We start from the raw sequence: 17,102 nt of genomic DNA, 5'->3' as shown, positions 1-17,102 counted from the left end.
CAATCAAGCGCGGGCAGGCGAGTAGTGACTCACCGCGTGACGTGTGAGGATAGTCTGAGGCGGGCCGATAACGTGGACTCTTTTTGTGTTTGGCCGGCTTAAGCTTGGTGTGCGAGCCGCCGTCTGGCCTTTGAGCAGCTTGGCCTGTCAGGCTGATGTATGGCAGCAGCGCTGGTGTGCGGCTCCCCGAGGAGCGTGGCCTGTCTGCTAAGTGGGACACGACTGACAGTGAACCACGGCCAACACGCACTGCCCCCCCCCCCCCCCCCCTCCCACCGCTCGTTCCTCTGTCATGTGTATAACAAACACAGCGTCAAAGGCAGCCTACGCAGCATTCAGGTTTTTTTTAGATGACAACACGGATGATGCATCAGGATGCGGTTTGGGACAGTTTTGTCAATTGGGTACTTTGCATTGATTAGTAGAATAGTGCCTTGAAATAGGAGATAAATTCATTGTGTCGTTTCAGTCATCCAGATCACAAATGATCTTTCCCCATTGAAATAAATGGGAATGCCATTTATCCGTTCCAGACCCCCCCCCCGGAAAAAAACAACAGAGAAATCAAGCCCGACTAGTTTTTCATGCCTAAATTGCCTGCCGTACATATTAAGACTGGGAGTAAACATGACATGTTGGTGCCCTGTTGCAAAGTACATGGAACCAAGTGGATTTCTTGGCAGCGGGCTCACTTAGGCCCGCTTAGCTTTTTGTTGCCTAAATTGTCTGGCAGGAAAGTTAAACCAGATTGTAAAGATGTCATCGGCACGTCTTAGTAATAGGAACTAATTGGATTGCACTATTTTGGCAGCGGGATAACAAATCAGCGTATTAATCGACTGTCAAAATATTATTTCCCCAAATATAAAGTCAAGTTCAAGTGTTTATGCTCATGTGCACATGCTTATCTGTACAATGAAATTTTTACTTTACTTTCGTAAAAATAAGGTCCCGAATTAAGATAAAACATATTAAAACAACACATAAGTAACAGAACATAAATAGGAACTATAAGTACCGGTATGTAGGTTATGTATAGTTACCTACAAAAATGTGCATGTTTGCATGGTAGATTTAATTATGTGCATGTGTGCTTGGTAGGTTAAGTACAGCTATGATTACAGACAAAGAAAGACACTGGTAAATGAAAACACTTCAGTATATGAGCTAATGGTGGACATGGAAATCCGCAAGCTGATGAATAAGTCCGAAGAGTTGTTTCGTGTTGTGAGCCAAAATGTGATATACGAGTGAGCTTCAGGCAATCCATCACTAGATACCGGCAGCAATCTTGACAACATCTGGCCATCATCACTTTGAAATGGTTAACTCGCAATGAACGCACAGGTATCGGTTGCGCTATGCTTACATTTTCTTTTTTTTTTTCCCCCCATTTTTTTCTGACCATGTTTAAAGAAGATGAGCACTGACAAGAGGCAGATCCTGTACAATGACTTCAAACATGAAATCATCAAATTACGAGTGAAACAAAAACTGATGAAAAATGTTTCTTTTTTTAACATTCTATTAAGAAAAAAGAATGTTTCGGCATTGTGGAAGACTGGGGAGCATGTCTGCTTTACAGTTCGGTGGTCCAGGGATCAATTCCATCTTGCCTTCCTGCGTGGAGTTTGCATGTTCTCCCCGTGCTCGCTTGGGTCTTCGCCGGGCACTCCAGTCCCCTCCCACATTCCAAAAAATGCATGATATAGAGGTATATTGGACACTCCGGATTCCCCCGAGGTGTGATTGTGAGTGGCTGTTTGTCTCTGTGTGCCCTGCAATTGGCTGGTCCAGTCCAGGGTGTCCCGCCTACTGCCCAAAGACGAGTCAAATAGGCACACTAGTGAGGATAAACGGCTCTAGAAAATGGATGAATGGATTACTGCAATATGCGTTAAACAACAAAAAGATGTGGCGTTCTTTTCTGTAATCATAAAAGAAAACTTCACGCATTTTACGGGCTTTTCTTTTACAGCCTCGAATAGTTTCAGTGGATAAAGTTGATAGTTCATACATGTTCCTTCTCTAATAGTGTCTTCTCCATTTAGCAAATTTGCTCAGTTTTGGTGCTGAAGCTTCCCCTTGTGATGACACATCTCCTGGCTGGCGCTCAGACCGCGGCCATGCCCACAGAGATGTCCACTCATTTGCGAGAGTCCCACACAGCAGCTGCTGTGTGACCGAGCCACGCAGCCAGTCAGCCAGACCCGCGAGCACCCGCCCCCGTCTTCTATGCTCTTTTGTCTATGCTGACCCACGCAGGACGCCATCAGGGTGACACCCACACCCACCCACGTGCAGCTTATCCTACCGTGGCCACCCTCACACAAACACACGCATGCATATACACACATGCGCGGGCGCGCGCACATTCACTCACAGGTACACACATATCCATATCCCAAACCTCATTAAACTCCTGACCCCATCACCACCTTAAAATAGCCCTCTTCCACGCCGCCCCCCTGAAAACCATCAGATCTCCATCTTAATCAAGTGGCGTTGTAAGATACGAACATAATTTTTTTACACTAATTACCAAAAATGCATGGTGATAAAAAAATTCTACATACGGATTTCCGCAGGGTGTTCTTCATACTATAAAAGTTGCATCTAATATTTGGAGTCCCCTGTGCAAACCCCCCAAATATTAAAAAGTGACAACATGATAACAAAATACTATCTGACTGATGTGAAACACGTTATTAAATCAAAAGGAATTATTGAAATGAAAAGGGATGAGGACATTTAGGAATTGTGGAAAAATATTAAATGATGCGAATAGATTTTGATGAAAAACAGTGAAAATGTGGAACGATATTGATTGATATGGAATAACGGCGAAATTTGTAATACTGTTGACAACTATGCAACATGCAGTATCATGGTTGAAATTTGAGTTATCATATTAAATGATATGAAAACACTTGGGGAATTTTTGAAAAATGGTAATGAAAAGTCAGAATGATATTGATTGACATTGAATGATGTGAAATACTGTAATACTGGTGAGAAATATGCAATACCAATGTCTTGGTTTAAAATGTGCCATAGTATTGAAATTTATGGAATGATGAGGAATGAAAGAATGATGTGTAATGATATGGAATTACTGTATATTGGCTAAAAAATGGAAACTTTGGTTTTGTGGGTACGTAAAAAAACATTTCCAAGGTGATGAATGAGTTGAACATTACACATTTTGAATGGAAACTATGAGAATCTTTGATGATGAACGTGTGACGTCATTTAGATTAAATGTTTGTGTGTGTGTGTGTGTTTGTGAAAATGTGTAATGTGAGAAAACTGAATTGTTTGATGAGAACATTAGTCTGCATGATGTGGATTGCTGGAATATGTCTAAGTTCGACTGGTAAGAATATGTATGTCAAACACGTGACAATAATTAAATATAATCAACTTAAAAGCTGCACACTAGATAAACGTTTGTGCGAACCCTTCCTGCATTCACACAATCAAATACCTGCATTAGAGCAGGGGTGTTCCACCGCCAATTAATTCTAAAATTAAAACCTCAGAGGAACTGTCACAAAAAGCCCAACTTCCATCCATGCGTTTTCTATAGCGCTTGCCCTCATTTATGTTTCGTTAGTCAGCTGCAGCCAATCCCAGATGACTTTTGGCGAGAGAAGCGGGGAAATATCGATGGAATTATTTGATAAACAAAAAAAGGGAATCAATAATTAAACATGAAGCTTCTTCAAAGTGGGCATTTTTTTGCCTAGATAGCAGCTTTGCACATCTTGGTATTTTCAGTCAGTTTAATGATGTGGATGATGCTTTATGACATGGAATGACTTGCCGTTTGCAGCTTTGCATTTTCATGGGTTGGTTATTTTCAAACTTTTGACTGATGTTGTTTAAAGGGACATTGTGTAAGAGTTAGACCGGTTTTCATTTCGGACAGCAGGAGGTGCTGCATTTACCATTGTCCGCCGCTATAACAGACATGGCAGCCTCCAGAGAAGTGCCACCCCCCATGCTAATATCAATTCATGATAACTAGACTTACGAGTATATTTGAAACACGGTTGGTTTTTCAAATTTATAATAATTTAATTGATTCCAATGTACATGTAATATTATTTGTAACATTCCCAGAAAATCACACTGTTCTATGATTTCTGAGCTATTTGCAAAACAGGCCTGCGGGTTAAACATTTGAGCCGTGGGGGCTACCTGGTGCCCGCGAGCACAGCGTTGGTGACCCCCGGTCTAAATACAGTTCAGTTATATTTAACTACTAAATTCAATAACTTGCCATTTAATCTGTAAAATGTGTTTATCATTAAATCTCGGTGCAATTGACATTTTTGCGCTATACGTTTTGAAGTGAATCATTGAGCTTTTTTGAGCCCTTCTACAATTTAGCTCAGTGTCAATGTGGCTCACAGTAGCTAATACTAAAACAGTGTTAACTATGTTTTATGTTGCTACAAGTCCATTCATAAATTCGAAAAGCAGTCCCCAGCCACGCAGTTGACATGTGACGTGCACAAAGTTGACAAGTCCAGCGAGAAGCCATGAAATCAATCAAAGTCCACTTACCCTGCACGACTTCCTGGCCATCTTTCCGCTCAAGTCATATTTCCCCTTTAAGTCCCTGAGCAGCCGCTCCAGGTTCGCCTTTTCCTCTTTGCCGCTGTAGTCCGGGTCCAGGAGCACGTAGGCCCTCCAGTTGGCCGAGTCGAAGCCCCAGTGCACGGTCCGGTTCTCCAGCCGCTTGTGGCTGTGCACCACGAACTTGCGCGGCGGGAACATGAGCCTGCAGTCCAGGCACTGCACGCAGGCGGCTCCGGGGCCCGAGTAGAGCTCCGGCACGAACAAGCCCTTGCATCGGCCGAAGCACTCGTGGTACACCCGGAAGCTGGCCTCGGTGCGCTCCAGCTCCAGGACGCCGCCTGCACCGCCCGCGCCGCCGGGGCGCTCCTTGCCTCCTCCCCCGCGGCGCGGCGGGTACGAGCCGCCGTAGATGAGCGCGTTGCACAGGCGCTCGGCGTCCGTCTGCGTGATGAGACCGCAGGAGGGCGCCGAGAATGGCAGGATGCCCACCACCTTGAGGATCTCCAGCTGGTCGGCCGTGCAACGGGAGCAATAAATGTGCAGGTCGTCGCACACCGAGTTGATCTGCTGCAGGGAAAAGTCCCGCAGCACGCTGTTGAGAATCTGCGGCAGGCACAGGCGCTTCTCGCCGCCCACCACGAAGCAGGAGATGGGCTCGCGCTCCAGGAGCGTCTCGCAGCGCTCCGTGGAGCGGTCGGACGGGATGAAGAGGGGCCCGGACATGACCGGGGGAGTGTGCGCCGGCAGGCTGAGCACCAGCTCCCCTTTGGCGTCCTTGAACAGGGACTCCTGGTGGGGCCAGCGGGCGGAGAACGCCGCCGGTCCGCTCAGGGAGCGCATGGAGCTCAGATGGAACTGCTTCAGAGTTTGCTGAAGTCCGGGGTGAGGCTGGAAGCTGCTCACCTCCATCGTTTCGGATGAAAATCAAATAAGAAAAAGAACTTGGGCAAAGAGTCGCTTAAGTTGTTTCGACGCGTCGGCTTCACTCTGCTTCCCAGCCCAACATTTCCACGCCGCCAGTCAGACAGCTTCCCCCGGACAAGGAGCAGCTTCCCTTCCCGGTTCGGCCCATTCAGAAAAAAAAAAAAAAGATCCACGGAGGCCACTTCTTTCCCGCCCTCTTCCCTCTAATAAACAACTTCCACAGTCGGAAAAATTCCCCAAAGAAAACTCAGCGTACAATCACGAGTGGCGTTTCTTACGCCTTCTGCGGCCGTTTTACGCACTCCTATGTGCGCCTCAAATGTGCCACCCAGTATCTCTCTCTCTGTCTCTCTGGTCTCCGTCTCCCTCCTCCCGCTCCGCTCTCTCTCTCTCTCTCTCTCTCTCTCTGTTTGTTTGTGTCTGCTTCAGTCATTGAATCCAAGCCAGGAATGTGACTGACTCCCCGGGCTTTGGCTCTTCCCGCAGACAGCTGTGCCTCCCACTGCTACATGGCAGCTGCACACAAAAAAGAAGAAGGAAAAAAAATGAATCCTTCCGAAATGAGGCGAGGGGTGGAGCATAGAGGGGAAATATGTTGGGAGGGGGAAAAAAGATTCATTTTGAATCTTTTAAAAGCCCGACAGCCCCCCCCCACACAAACAAGTAACAAAAGTGAAGGTAATAATTTAATTGCATATTATATAATCATAATACAATAGAAAATAATTGCACGTATCTAAGTCTTTTTCCTCTTTTACTTTGTAAAATACATCTTGTTTTGGCTTGGCAACGGTGTCAAACTCCAGTCCTCGAGGGCCCGTATCGTGCATGTTTTTGATTCCCCCTCAAACACACCTGATTCAAACTCCTGCCGAGCTTGCTGATGAGATGATCATCTGAATCAGGTGTGTTGGGAAGAAACCTAGAAAACATGCAGGATACCGGCCCTCGAGGACTGCAGTTTGAGCGGTGGTGGCCAAATCCGGTCCTCAAGAGCCACAATCCAGCCTGTTTTCAATGTATCTCTTCAACCAACACACCTGAATAAAATCGGCGTCGTTATCGGGATTCTGCAAAGCATGCTGATGAGCCAATCATTAGAATCAGGTGTTGTTAGTTGAAGGGACACAATGAAAACAGGCTGGATGGTGACTCTTGAGGACCGAACATGGCCACCCCTGCGTCTAAACTTTCAAAGAATGTATTTCTTCAAAGTTAAAATATACATTCTTAATTGCTACCAGTATTTACATTTAACCGTAAAAAGTACTTCTCTTGTAAACTTGTCAATACATGTACGCAAAACTGTATTCTTAAAAACTTTCTCACTAAGGTTTTATTGACTACAACGACGGTGATTTTTTTTCCCCAAGTATCAATACCTCAATAATTCTGGGCTTTTGCTTTCTTGAGCCACTGGAGGGCGCTACACTTCAACAAATGCATTTTGGGCCGCCACAATGTAAAATAAATGAAGAATATTTTATTATGAGATTATAAAAGACAGTGATATTTCTGAAAATAAATACACTTTAAACATCTGCAATTGAGATTTTTCATCTGGACTGCTACCTCTTTTGACAGCAGATCAGTGACTAAGGAATAAACGAACAAGGTAAACCTAAAACATTCCAGTTTACGGGTAGCTAAAAAAGAAACAAACAAAGAAATCACACATCAATAACGTTGCATTCAAAGATCTGCTTTAAATTGACTAATTTAAAGCATTATGCAACATTTTTTTTGAAAGACACAAAACAACCACAAACCACTACCATGCCATATATTCAGCACAACATCTAATATTCTTTTTCAACCTTCCAGTGCTATGAAACACCCTCAAGATGACATTAAACTAGAAAATGTTCAACTTGAATCACTTTAAGACGCATTTAAAAAGCACACTAACAATGAATACAGCAATCTCAGTCCATCTTCTTCATTAAGACCACAATCTGAAAAGCTTGTTTACGTGACGGCCGTCCATCCTTTTTACCCCTGAAACCCTCCACTCAGGTCCTCATAAGAAATGTTAAACATTGGACTCAAATAAGACGGTGCTGCTGTAATTAGCACAGGCCTAGGGATGCGTGGTAACAGAAGACATCAGAGAAAGTTCCTCGCCAAGGAAGATGGTTTTACGATTGTTCTCTTCAGCCGCTCCCAGCCACATCTAACCTACTTTTTTTGCCACAACATCGGGAGAACCGTATTCTCAAGAGTGTTATCAAAAATCACATTCAGCCCAATTCCGGTGGCCTGATGTCATACTGCGGCGGCGGCGTGATGGGCTCGATGGTCACTGGGTTCTGGGAGGGGCTGCGGATTTGGATGCGGAAGTCCTTCAGGTGCAGCTTGTCCGACTTGATCCGCCTGACCCGCAGAGGGCGCAGCAGGCGGCTGGCCCGGCTGGTGGTGCGCGCCGGCAGGCTGGGTTGCCGGGCGGCGTCAGGCTGGGGCTCGGCCGCCGCCGCCGGCTGCGGCGCGGGGTTGTTAAGGGGAGACTCCTCGGCGGGCTGGTCCCTGCCCTCATTCTCCACAGCCGCGATGATGTCCTCGTAGGACGGCAGGTGCGTGTTGCTCTGCCGCAGGTTGCTCTGACGGACGGGGTAGTCGCTGCTGCCCACAACCTCCTCGTAGCTCGGCACGTTGAACGCGGTTGGATCCGGAACCCTGGGGATCAAAGACGAGCCGCCATCATAAAACTTGAAGGCCCGCGATGAATTGAACGTATTATTGGTAATATATAGCCACTTTGAAAGTCTCTGTTATTTAAAACTGATCAAATCTGGCTAAACCCTTTCACCCTGCTCATTGCGTATCATACGCGAGTGCTCCTCTGCTGCAGCAGCCAGTCATCGCTTCATCTTTCGCGGTGTCAGTGCTTTGCGTTTTTTTCCCTTTAAATAAAGCTACATTGAAAAGAGCATGCTGCGAAGGTTTCTTGCATGCCAAACAGACGAGTTGACTGAAAACGTTCATTCCGCGGGCGCTCCTTGGACGTCGTTCTAGAGTGGAGCTCGTAGGTGACCAAACGTGATAACGGGGAAGCAGAGTTTACACTCAAAAACTCCAGTTTATTACGGAAACATCTTCCCAATGCTCTTTTTCGTACTCCTTCAGCCGCGCGTTCACACTTGTGTGTGAGAATTACTCTGACATAGAAACTGGAGGTACTGTAGTCAACAGCTTGGAAAAAAATGGCGAGGCAATCAGTCAATCAGCTTACGGGCACTCCTACAAGACGTGATTCGCTCCCGGCGCGATATCGACCAGAGTTTTCAGAAATATTGATGGCGAGAATGATTTTGTACATTATCTGTGCTTGCAGCCATGTTAGCGTAAGCAGTACACATTTGCTAAGATCGAAAGATTGAATATCATGGATATATCAATGGAAATTGTCCTAAAGAGTATCATACTTACTCTTCTTGGTTGCCGGCCACATGGTCCGTGAATGCAGACGCCGCCGCCACCTCCGTTTGTTCACTGCGGTTACCGGCTCGGCGCTTGCTCCGGACGCCGAGGCAAATTGAAAGCAGCAGCATGGCTAGGCCGACGCCCACCAGCACCATGGCAACCGACGACGATTTGGAGAGCTCCCCTTCCTTGCCGTCCTCATCATCCGCCAAGGTGGAGTTGGCGGAGGAATTGGTGGAGCTGCCGGACGTCTCCCCGTCCACGGGGATCACCGTCCACACGATCATGACCACGCCCAACGCGATGAGGCCCACGCCCAGTGCACATAGGGCATAGTGAGCCCCTGAACCGGCGCTCTCCGACCGGTTGGCGGATCGCTCGCCGCTGTTGCATATACCCCGACTGGAACACATCCCTGCAGGACGGGCTGCCACAAACACCAAAGTTATTAGACAGGGTCCGGGGACCAGCTGAACTTACGCTTGTAAGGGCTGTTTAATTAAGGGAGTACATTCGTTTTGAGGTCAGCTGACATGAGTGCAACTTCTGCGGCCTCCCTATTACAGACAGCAGAAGGCCAATCCTTTTAAAAAAGTCCACTTAATATTTTCTTTCATGGGATACATTTCCATCACCTTTACATTAATTTAATATCAATATAGTTTTGCTTACATTGTGTGTATATATATATATATATATATATATATATATATATATATATATATATATATATATATATATATATTGTATATTGTATGTATATTGTATATATATATAATTTTGCATTGGCTCCGATACTGTAGGTGCAAGCATAATGTTTTGAATTAATCGTGCCACGAGTCAAAGGTGATATTTTTTGCTCATTATAACCGTTATATGATCACAGCGTTTCCTCGCCTCTCAATATTGCGTGTAGTGTCAATAATTAACCTCTGCCACAAAGTGGGCAGCAGTTGCTGCTGTGGGTATCGCGGGTTCCTGCTCAATAGTGAGCCAAGCACATTTTTTGTGTGTCCTTCACACCAAGAAGGGGTAGCTTTCATTTTAATAGCTGCCACCTCTTTACCCTTGTCTTTGTTAAAAACTTCATGGTAACTCATGGGAGAAGTCAACGAGCGTGTCTCGAGCCTCGGGAAATTGAAAAAAAAAACCAAAAACGTGAACTTCCTTAAATGGGTGACTTACCTGAGTCACGCAGGTGTGTTCGCCCTGCTCACGCGCACATGCGAAGGAACACAAATCCGAGTCCAAATGAAAAAGGGCTGCAAAAAGGGCACTATAAATGTACGATTTAAAAACAGCGAAAGATAATCTAATCCTTCCGTTGGACGAGATGAGTGGAACTTTGGTCCAGGCTTCAACGCCTTCGTGGAGGGAGGGAAACCTCCTTCCTGTCTACCTGCTCGCCTGCCTGGAGCGCGCCTCTGAAAGTGCAGTAAACCGCCAGGTCCTAGCGCCAGCCAGGTACGAACAAGGGCCATAATTGTTCTGCCGTAGTTTGCGTACTACAACACAATAATTTTCCACTTACCAATTAAGTAAAACAAATGAAAAAACACACACACGCACCCTAATGCATTTGCTAAAAAATATGTTTCTTGTTTTTCGAAAATGATGAAATACGATTTAGGCTATACTGTATTATGCTTTAAGGCTAATGTCATGTGTTAATGATCAATAATCAAACATGGTTTCACGAGAAAGAAAATCATACTGCATATGTAACATCACACTTCCCAGGCAAATCCCCCAATTTTGATGACCATAATTAATAAAATAGAAATCTGAAACATATATGCACAGTTATGCATTTTCCTAATCTTTTCTGAACTGTGCGCTTTTGTCTTTTTCTAATGTTCTTCCGCATGTTCCCTCAAATGTTTCTGGATTATCAATTCAATTTTTCATCTAACTCAATACCTTGTTTTATTTTTCACAATGTTGCTGTGCATGTTGCCTCTCATTGTATTTATCCTTGTATTTAATTAAATATTTTTGCACGTTTTATTTCTTTATTTTGTTTTATTTAATTTTCTGTTGTGTATTTTTCCAGAATATTTCAACACTTTTAATTAAATTGTAACATTAAATTATATTAACATATTACAAATACAATTAAATTATGTATATGGATACACATAATAAAATATTAAATATTAGATATATTTACATTATGGAAAAAGGTTATTGCACAATCCTAATAATGTAGATTACTACAAGAATGTTTTGCCAAGTACGGTAAAAATGCAAATCTTAAAAATGCAAGGGTTGCCAGAGCAATATTGCATACAATAAAGCGCTGCCTGTTGGGACTGTCGCGCTTCTTGCAAATATGTCTTGGGCCCTACCAGGTGCTACCACTCTGGGTCAGGGTGGAGCCAGAGTTAGAACTAAGTGATAGCACTATACTGTATTTCCCAAAAACCTCAGAACTCGCCAGAAGAGAAAATCCATGTCAGTTGATACCTGAGCCCTAAGCATTGTAATGTCGTTCATTCTCAATTGCATCAGCAGAAGGCAAAATTTCAACCCCCAGAAATACATAAAAACTGGTAGAAGTTTCTGCTTAATTCATATTCCACAAACACAATATTATTCACAAGGCTGTGTTTCGACTCGTGAGAGTACATGTCGTACATAATAGTACACGTTTTTTCTTAACTTTATCTATATTGGCAACTTCAAACGTATTTACACATTTGACCTGTAGGTGGAGCCCTCGAGAAAACCATGTTCCTTATTGCTCTTTAATTGGTCTGTTTGAATGAAACCAAACGAGAGCCTGACGCTGGAAAAACCGCAGAAGCATTAAAAGCAAATACCTTCAAGTGTTTGGCATCTCTGCATGTTTGAACTCGCCTTGCTTTAACAACATGCATAGAGACGCCCACAAAGTGACGGACGAACCTGTTTTTTGACTCTTTGAACCACCACTAGTGTGTTTTAACACAACACGCCATACAAGTGGAGTCATTTTTTGCTTTGTTTTGTAAATTTACCTATGGTAATACTTTTAGAAATGATACTTCTTCAGTGTTAATTTAATAATTCCTGTTGCTTACCCCTGGCCTCCTTCAGCGCTCCTGCAGTCCTCAATGGCCAGTCTTAGTTTTCTGTGATGCATAGGATTGCAAATACCAAGTCCCAACTCTAAATCCTCATCAGTTAGGCTAAGACGAACCTGAAATGCGAAGATCCACCATCGTCACCTTGAGGGGTAAAACATGAAAAACTCACCACTGCTGGGTGTCGTAGCATGAACAAATAATTTCACCTGTTTTATTAGCTTCATTACTGGCCTCTTTATTGGGTCGGAGGAAAAAAAAGCATTTACAAAGATTATGTTCGATTTCGAGTGACATTCTGCAATTTTACTTCAAATTACTGCAATAAAATAGTTATCAAAAATAAGCCACACCTTTAATACAATTATATTTTACAGATATTAAAAAAATTATATAATTATAATTATTATTAATACAATGAATTATTTAAACGGTCAAATACAATTGAACCAAGATGAATTGGAAGAGAAACTAAATAATTTGTGTTGTGTTGTCTTGCATTTGTTTGACCACTAGATGGCGCTACATTGTCTATGACTAGCATATAGTTATGAGTTTGAAAATCAAATCAGAAAAAAATGTATATAGCATGATTGTTTTAGTAAATTTGTAACACTTTAGTAATGAGACGTACAGTGTTATTAGTATATTAGATAAGGATTATTCATACATGACTTTTGACAGTAAAGTGACATGGAGGATGAAACGTTCACCTAATTCATCCTCACATGCACGTGTTGCTTAAAAAAAAAAAAAAAAAGACAGCTGTAAAAAGTCTCCACACCAAACTTCTAAATTCTTCCAAACTTGCAAACAAGTGGTGTCCAAATCATGGTTTGCAGCAGTTTTTTTTTTTTTTTTTTTAAAGCTGGAACAGGTACTTTCAGTCACAGTGGGGAATAGTACGAGCAGTCCCAAAAAACAATGATTTTTTTTTTTTCCGTAAACAATCAGTCCATGTTATGGTCACATTACGCTTTGAACTGGTTTATTTTGGTCTCATTTATTTGCATTAGAAACACCTGCAGCTGAAAATGGGTGTGTAGCCTTTTTTTTTTTTTTCGTCACCGGATCTACTGTAAAGTGTGGTTTCAAATGGTGAAAGAGAGACACGACACATTAGAAAAAAAAAAAAAAAAACACTTACTCCATGGAACATGTGCTGTAGTTTTATTTTCGAAAATAAGATTTCATGTCCAAAAACCCTCTTTATCTGTAGCAGATAAATACTTGGTGTTTTTTTTTTATTATTATTTTAAATAAAATACTTCCATAGATTTCATCTTTAATTCCATGTTACCTTAATTACAAAGCATTAAACAGAGACATATTAGGAGAATTTTACACAAAGCAGCACAAGAAAAATGAGGGAGCTTGCATTTATAATGCAAGTACCTTGTTGAGAAAGGGATGAAGCAACTTTTATGAATGAATGTTCGGCAACGAATGAATGAAAAAAAAAAATGCAATTCATATGTTTTTTCATTCGTGTTATCTATCGAAGTAAGCAAATGCTAGACTACACTAAGTTACTGTACTTCCTCAAAGAATGGCATTTATTAGATAAATATTATATATATATATATATATATATATATATATATATATATATATATATATATATAATATATATATATATATATATTACTTAATACAAAATCAATATAATAATATTTAATAATCATGTGAATAAATTGGTAAATATATATTTTAACTGTACAGTGATGAACATTTGAAATATAATTTTCATATAATAACAAAATAACTGATATAACACATGGTATTACCAATGTTCATTTTGCTTACATTGAGTTTGGTTTAAAATATTTGTTAATCACTTTATTTAAAGGAGTGGGTGCCTTTATTTCAAACAAATATTCTCTGCATATATTTTTATTGATTAAATAATAAAATATTCTATTTTTCATCACTGTTAATAAATATTGATTCTATATTAATAGCCATAAAATAGATAAGTAAATTACCAGTATATGCACTAATGGCGTACATTTTTAAAATTATCTGTATCATTTAAAATGGAAATATTATACCAGTTTAATTTGATACAAGTATCATAAAAAATACTTTTTTTCCCGAATGGAAAAAAGAGAGAGATATGTAAAAGAGCTAAGGCCATTATTTGAGAAAATACGTTATTTTTTTCCAGAACGAGAGTCGGATCAGTTATGGTCAGTAATTTATCTTTTAAGTTTTAAATTCCATCTGCGCAGCCCACTTTGTGATTTGATATGGCAACAAAAACTGCATAAATAACCATTTGGGGGCATCCAAATGAAGGGCATGCCTGTTTTGTTCTTTCACCAACGCAAAAGTGAAACGGACTGTCGGATAAAATTCTGCTATAAAGTGTGGACAATAAAAAAAAGTAACACAAATTCCTCCTATTTACACATGAACAGCAGTCCTTCAAGTCTCCAGTTGTAAAAAATACATCAAGACAAGATAATACAGCATGTTTACAAATACACATGATAGTAACCCCATGTATATATTTATATGCATGTAAACATATACATATGCATACATGTACAGCTATAAATATATATATCATTTACATACATACAATTTTTAGGGTATAATATACTTTACACTTGCCTTTTTCAGGCATTTTTTTTTTCTACATTGTAGCTTTGCACCTACACAAGCCCATCACATATGCCTGACACACACACGCACACACACACACACGCACGCAGCATCACCAGTCAGCATCCTCCTCAATGTAATAGTCGGGTGTGGCTGTACCATCAAACAGGCCCGGGTCCAGGGACTTGCGCTGTTTCCCGCGGGCAAAGACGCGCGACAGGGAGCCCAGCGTCATCTTCTCCTTCTTCTTCTTACGCTTCTGCTCCTCCAGGTCCTCCATGGACTAAAGCACACACAGAAAACACCTCACTTAGTTGTAGAATACGACATACGCTTGAAAGTAGTGTAAAAAGGAGCCCGGGAAAAGGGTAAAAAAGAATCCAAAAGTAAGAAGGCTGACCAAGATCCCTTTATAATGTATGGTATTATGTACAGTTAAAATTACCACTGATGGTCAATAATGTCTGGATTTAAGTAGGAGAAAGGGGGGGGGGGGGGTAATTTTACAAATGTAATAAAACACTGCTAGTGGCATATTGCATTGCAATATACTATGTTGTTTTAATGTTTTTTCTTAATCAAAATATTGCTGTTGGGTTCATTAACCCGACGGCGTAGATTGAGGATGAGGAATTTATTTTCTGATACATTCTCGGACTTTGTTTTCAAATATAGACTCGCTGACAAATTGCGAGGGTTGTCAGTACACGCTCAAATACAAATACAGTAATTGATGGTCATTAGATTTCATGAAAAAATGGATTAAGTAAGCAAGTAATTAAGTAAGATATAACGCCAACTGTTTTCCATTAAAAAATAAAAATAAATATAATTAATAATAATAATAATAATAATAATAATAATAATAACCTCCCCCACCCCCAGATAAAAACCCCAAACTGCCAATCGGGGAATCCACAGGTGGAGAACCACCGCATCACACATGGAAGAAGTCAACTAAACGCCCCTCCAGATTTCTATCACTTGGTCTCAAGTGATAGAGACCATTGTATATTTGTTAAAATTCATTTGTAATAGTAAAAGCCCCTCCTTAAAAGGCCTTGTACCTAATAGACATAGTCTGTTTTTGAGTATATTGTGAAAACAGCCCTTAATACTTTTTTCTTCTCAGTACTGTACTGTATATCTAGCTTTGTTGTTTCTGGAGTTTACTGCGACATCCATTGCGTCCCCACACTAATTAAAACCACAGAGGCATGTTGAAACCGTATCTGGGGATTGCCACAAAGCGCTGTGATATTCATCAATTAATCATGTGATATCCAAGGGTGATATTCATCAACTCAACGACATTTTGGCTCAGAAATGGTTTATACGTGAATAATTGCAATTGAAACCCGAGCACCACCACCGCTACCAAGAAGGCGCACTATTACACACACACACACACACATAGGCAGCACGCACACACAAGTTGCGGGCAGTTCTTACATTGCAGAGGGAGTGCGTCCGGTGACGGGGGGAGTTGATGTCGCTGGGCGTGGACGAGCGGTCCCCGTCGGCGGCCGAGGCGTCGGAGATGACAGACGGCTGGCGAGAGTGGCAGGGGCTGATCCTGACCACGGCTACGGGCGGTCGGGTACCACAAACACACACGCACGCACATACACGCCGTCCCAGAATCGAAATAATCCCACTGTTAGTTTGAGAAAGCTCAAGGGAAGCTGTTATTAGTAACACCGACACACACCCTAAAAGGCCAATTCATTAGGTACACATTCATCTTTGACAGTGGTGGGAAGTAACGACAGGTAGTTGCACATTTTTTTTGATCTTACTTTCTCTTTTAACTTAAGTAAATGAGTTGATTCCGTACTTTTACCAGTGCCTTTATTTCCACAAGTTGGAATTAAGCACTCAGTGCAACTACTTTTCCCACTTGTGATCCTTGAGTCGTACCTAATGAAGTGTCCGTGGAGCGAGGGGGACGCTACCTTGTCTGTCGGCGTTGTGTCCGTGGTAGAGGGTCTGCTGGCTCTGCCGGATGGCGGCGGTCAGCGGCAGGTCGGCCTGCATCACCCATTCCTGACTGCCGTTCACCACGGGCTCGGTGGCGCCGGCGTTGGTGCTGGAGGCTAACGAGTGGCGCTTGGGGACGTCTTTTGTCAGCGTGGCCAGGGACTGCTTGGCCTGGTAAAAGGGGGAAGGGGTACCAAATTGACAATGACCTCATTTGTGTGTTTTTGACAACAAACTGCCCATGCTGTAATTGAAATACTTGCATCGGACATTAAAAAAAACACCCAATGGTATTAAGAACATCTAAAAAAAAAATCCACTTATCTGCAATAACACTAAAAATCAAATTACATAAATAAATCAGTCATTTTTGCGAAAATTATTCAATATTTTTCCCATTTAAAATTTACTACACATTTATTATAGTTCGCTAAAATAAAATAAAAATCAAACAATAAAATAAAAAGTAAAATCAAATTAAAATACCGGTAAATAAAAAGATAAAATAATAAAATAAAT

General features: G+C 41.8%; 3 protein-coding genes across 4 annotated transcripts in view; all 3 read right to left on the bottom strand.

Moving 5' to 3' along the window:
• The window catches only part of skib (SKI proto-oncogene b), a 47,729-nt gene extending 41,837 nt beyond the window's left edge, over positions 1-5,892 (bottom strand). Inside the window, exon 1 of the mRNA XM_088422758.1 lies at positions 4,573-5,892. Coding sequence (XP_088278884.1) covers positions 4,573-5,496 — 924 coding nt within the window. The 5' untranslated portion in view covers positions 5,497-5,892. The remainder of the gene's footprint in view (positions 1-4,572) is intronic.
• A 1,082-nt stretch (positions 5,893-6,974) lies between these two features.
• On the bottom strand, positions 6,975-10,578 carry tmem51b (transmembrane protein 51b). The gene is made up of 3 exons (XM_088423785.1): positions 10,117-10,578; positions 8,938-9,358; positions 6,975-8,184 (listed from the first exon to the last, which is right to left on the bottom strand). The coding sequence occupies exons 2-3, from the start codon at positions 9,342-9,344 to the stop codon at positions 7,752-7,754; spliced, it is 840 nt and encodes a 279-aa protein (XP_088279911.1). The 5' UTR covers positions 9,345-9,358; positions 10,117-10,578; the 3' UTR covers positions 6,975-7,751.
• A 2,565-nt stretch (positions 10,579-13,143) lies between these two features.
• Positions 13,144-17,102, bottom strand: part of kaznb (kazrin, periplakin interacting protein b) — an 85,472-nt gene continuing 81,513 nt past the window's right edge. The window contains exons 9-11 of one of the 2 annotated variants that reach the window (XM_088424289.1): positions 16,559-16,754; positions 16,056-16,189; positions 13,144-14,886 (exon numbers count right to left, since the gene is read on the bottom strand). In XM_088424289.1, the coding sequence (XP_088280415.1) occupies positions 14,716-14,886; positions 16,056-16,189; positions 16,559-16,754 (501 nt within the window). In that variant the 3' untranslated portion in view covers positions 13,144-14,715. The remainder of the gene's footprint in view (positions 14,887-16,055; positions 16,190-16,558; positions 16,755-17,102) is intronic. The other variant, XM_088424290.1, reaches the window with a different exon arrangement.

The sequence above is a fragment of the Hippichthys cyanospilos genome, chromosome 9 (genome assembly GCF_059441005.1).
Source record: "Hippichthys cyanospilos isolate Australia breed blue-spotted pipefish chromosome 9, RoL_Hcya_1.0, whole genome shotgun sequence".
Lineage (NCBI taxonomy): Eukaryota > Metazoa > Chordata > Actinopteri > Syngnathiformes > Syngnathidae > Hippichthys > Hippichthys cyanospilos.
This window is presented reverse-complemented; position numbering and strand designations above follow the sequence as displayed.

What these genes read in the sequence shown, in the direction of transcription:
- tmem51b (XM_088423785.1), bottom strand. Translation starts at nt 9,344, where the DNA reads ATGTGTTCCAGTCGGGGTATATGCAACAGCGGCGAGCGATCCGCCAAC. An exon ending in GTGGCCGGCAACCAAGAAGA is followed by an intron (nt 8,185 to 8,937) that starts GTAAGTATGATA and finishes TTTGATCCCCAG; the next exon opens with GGTTCCGGATCCAACCGCGT.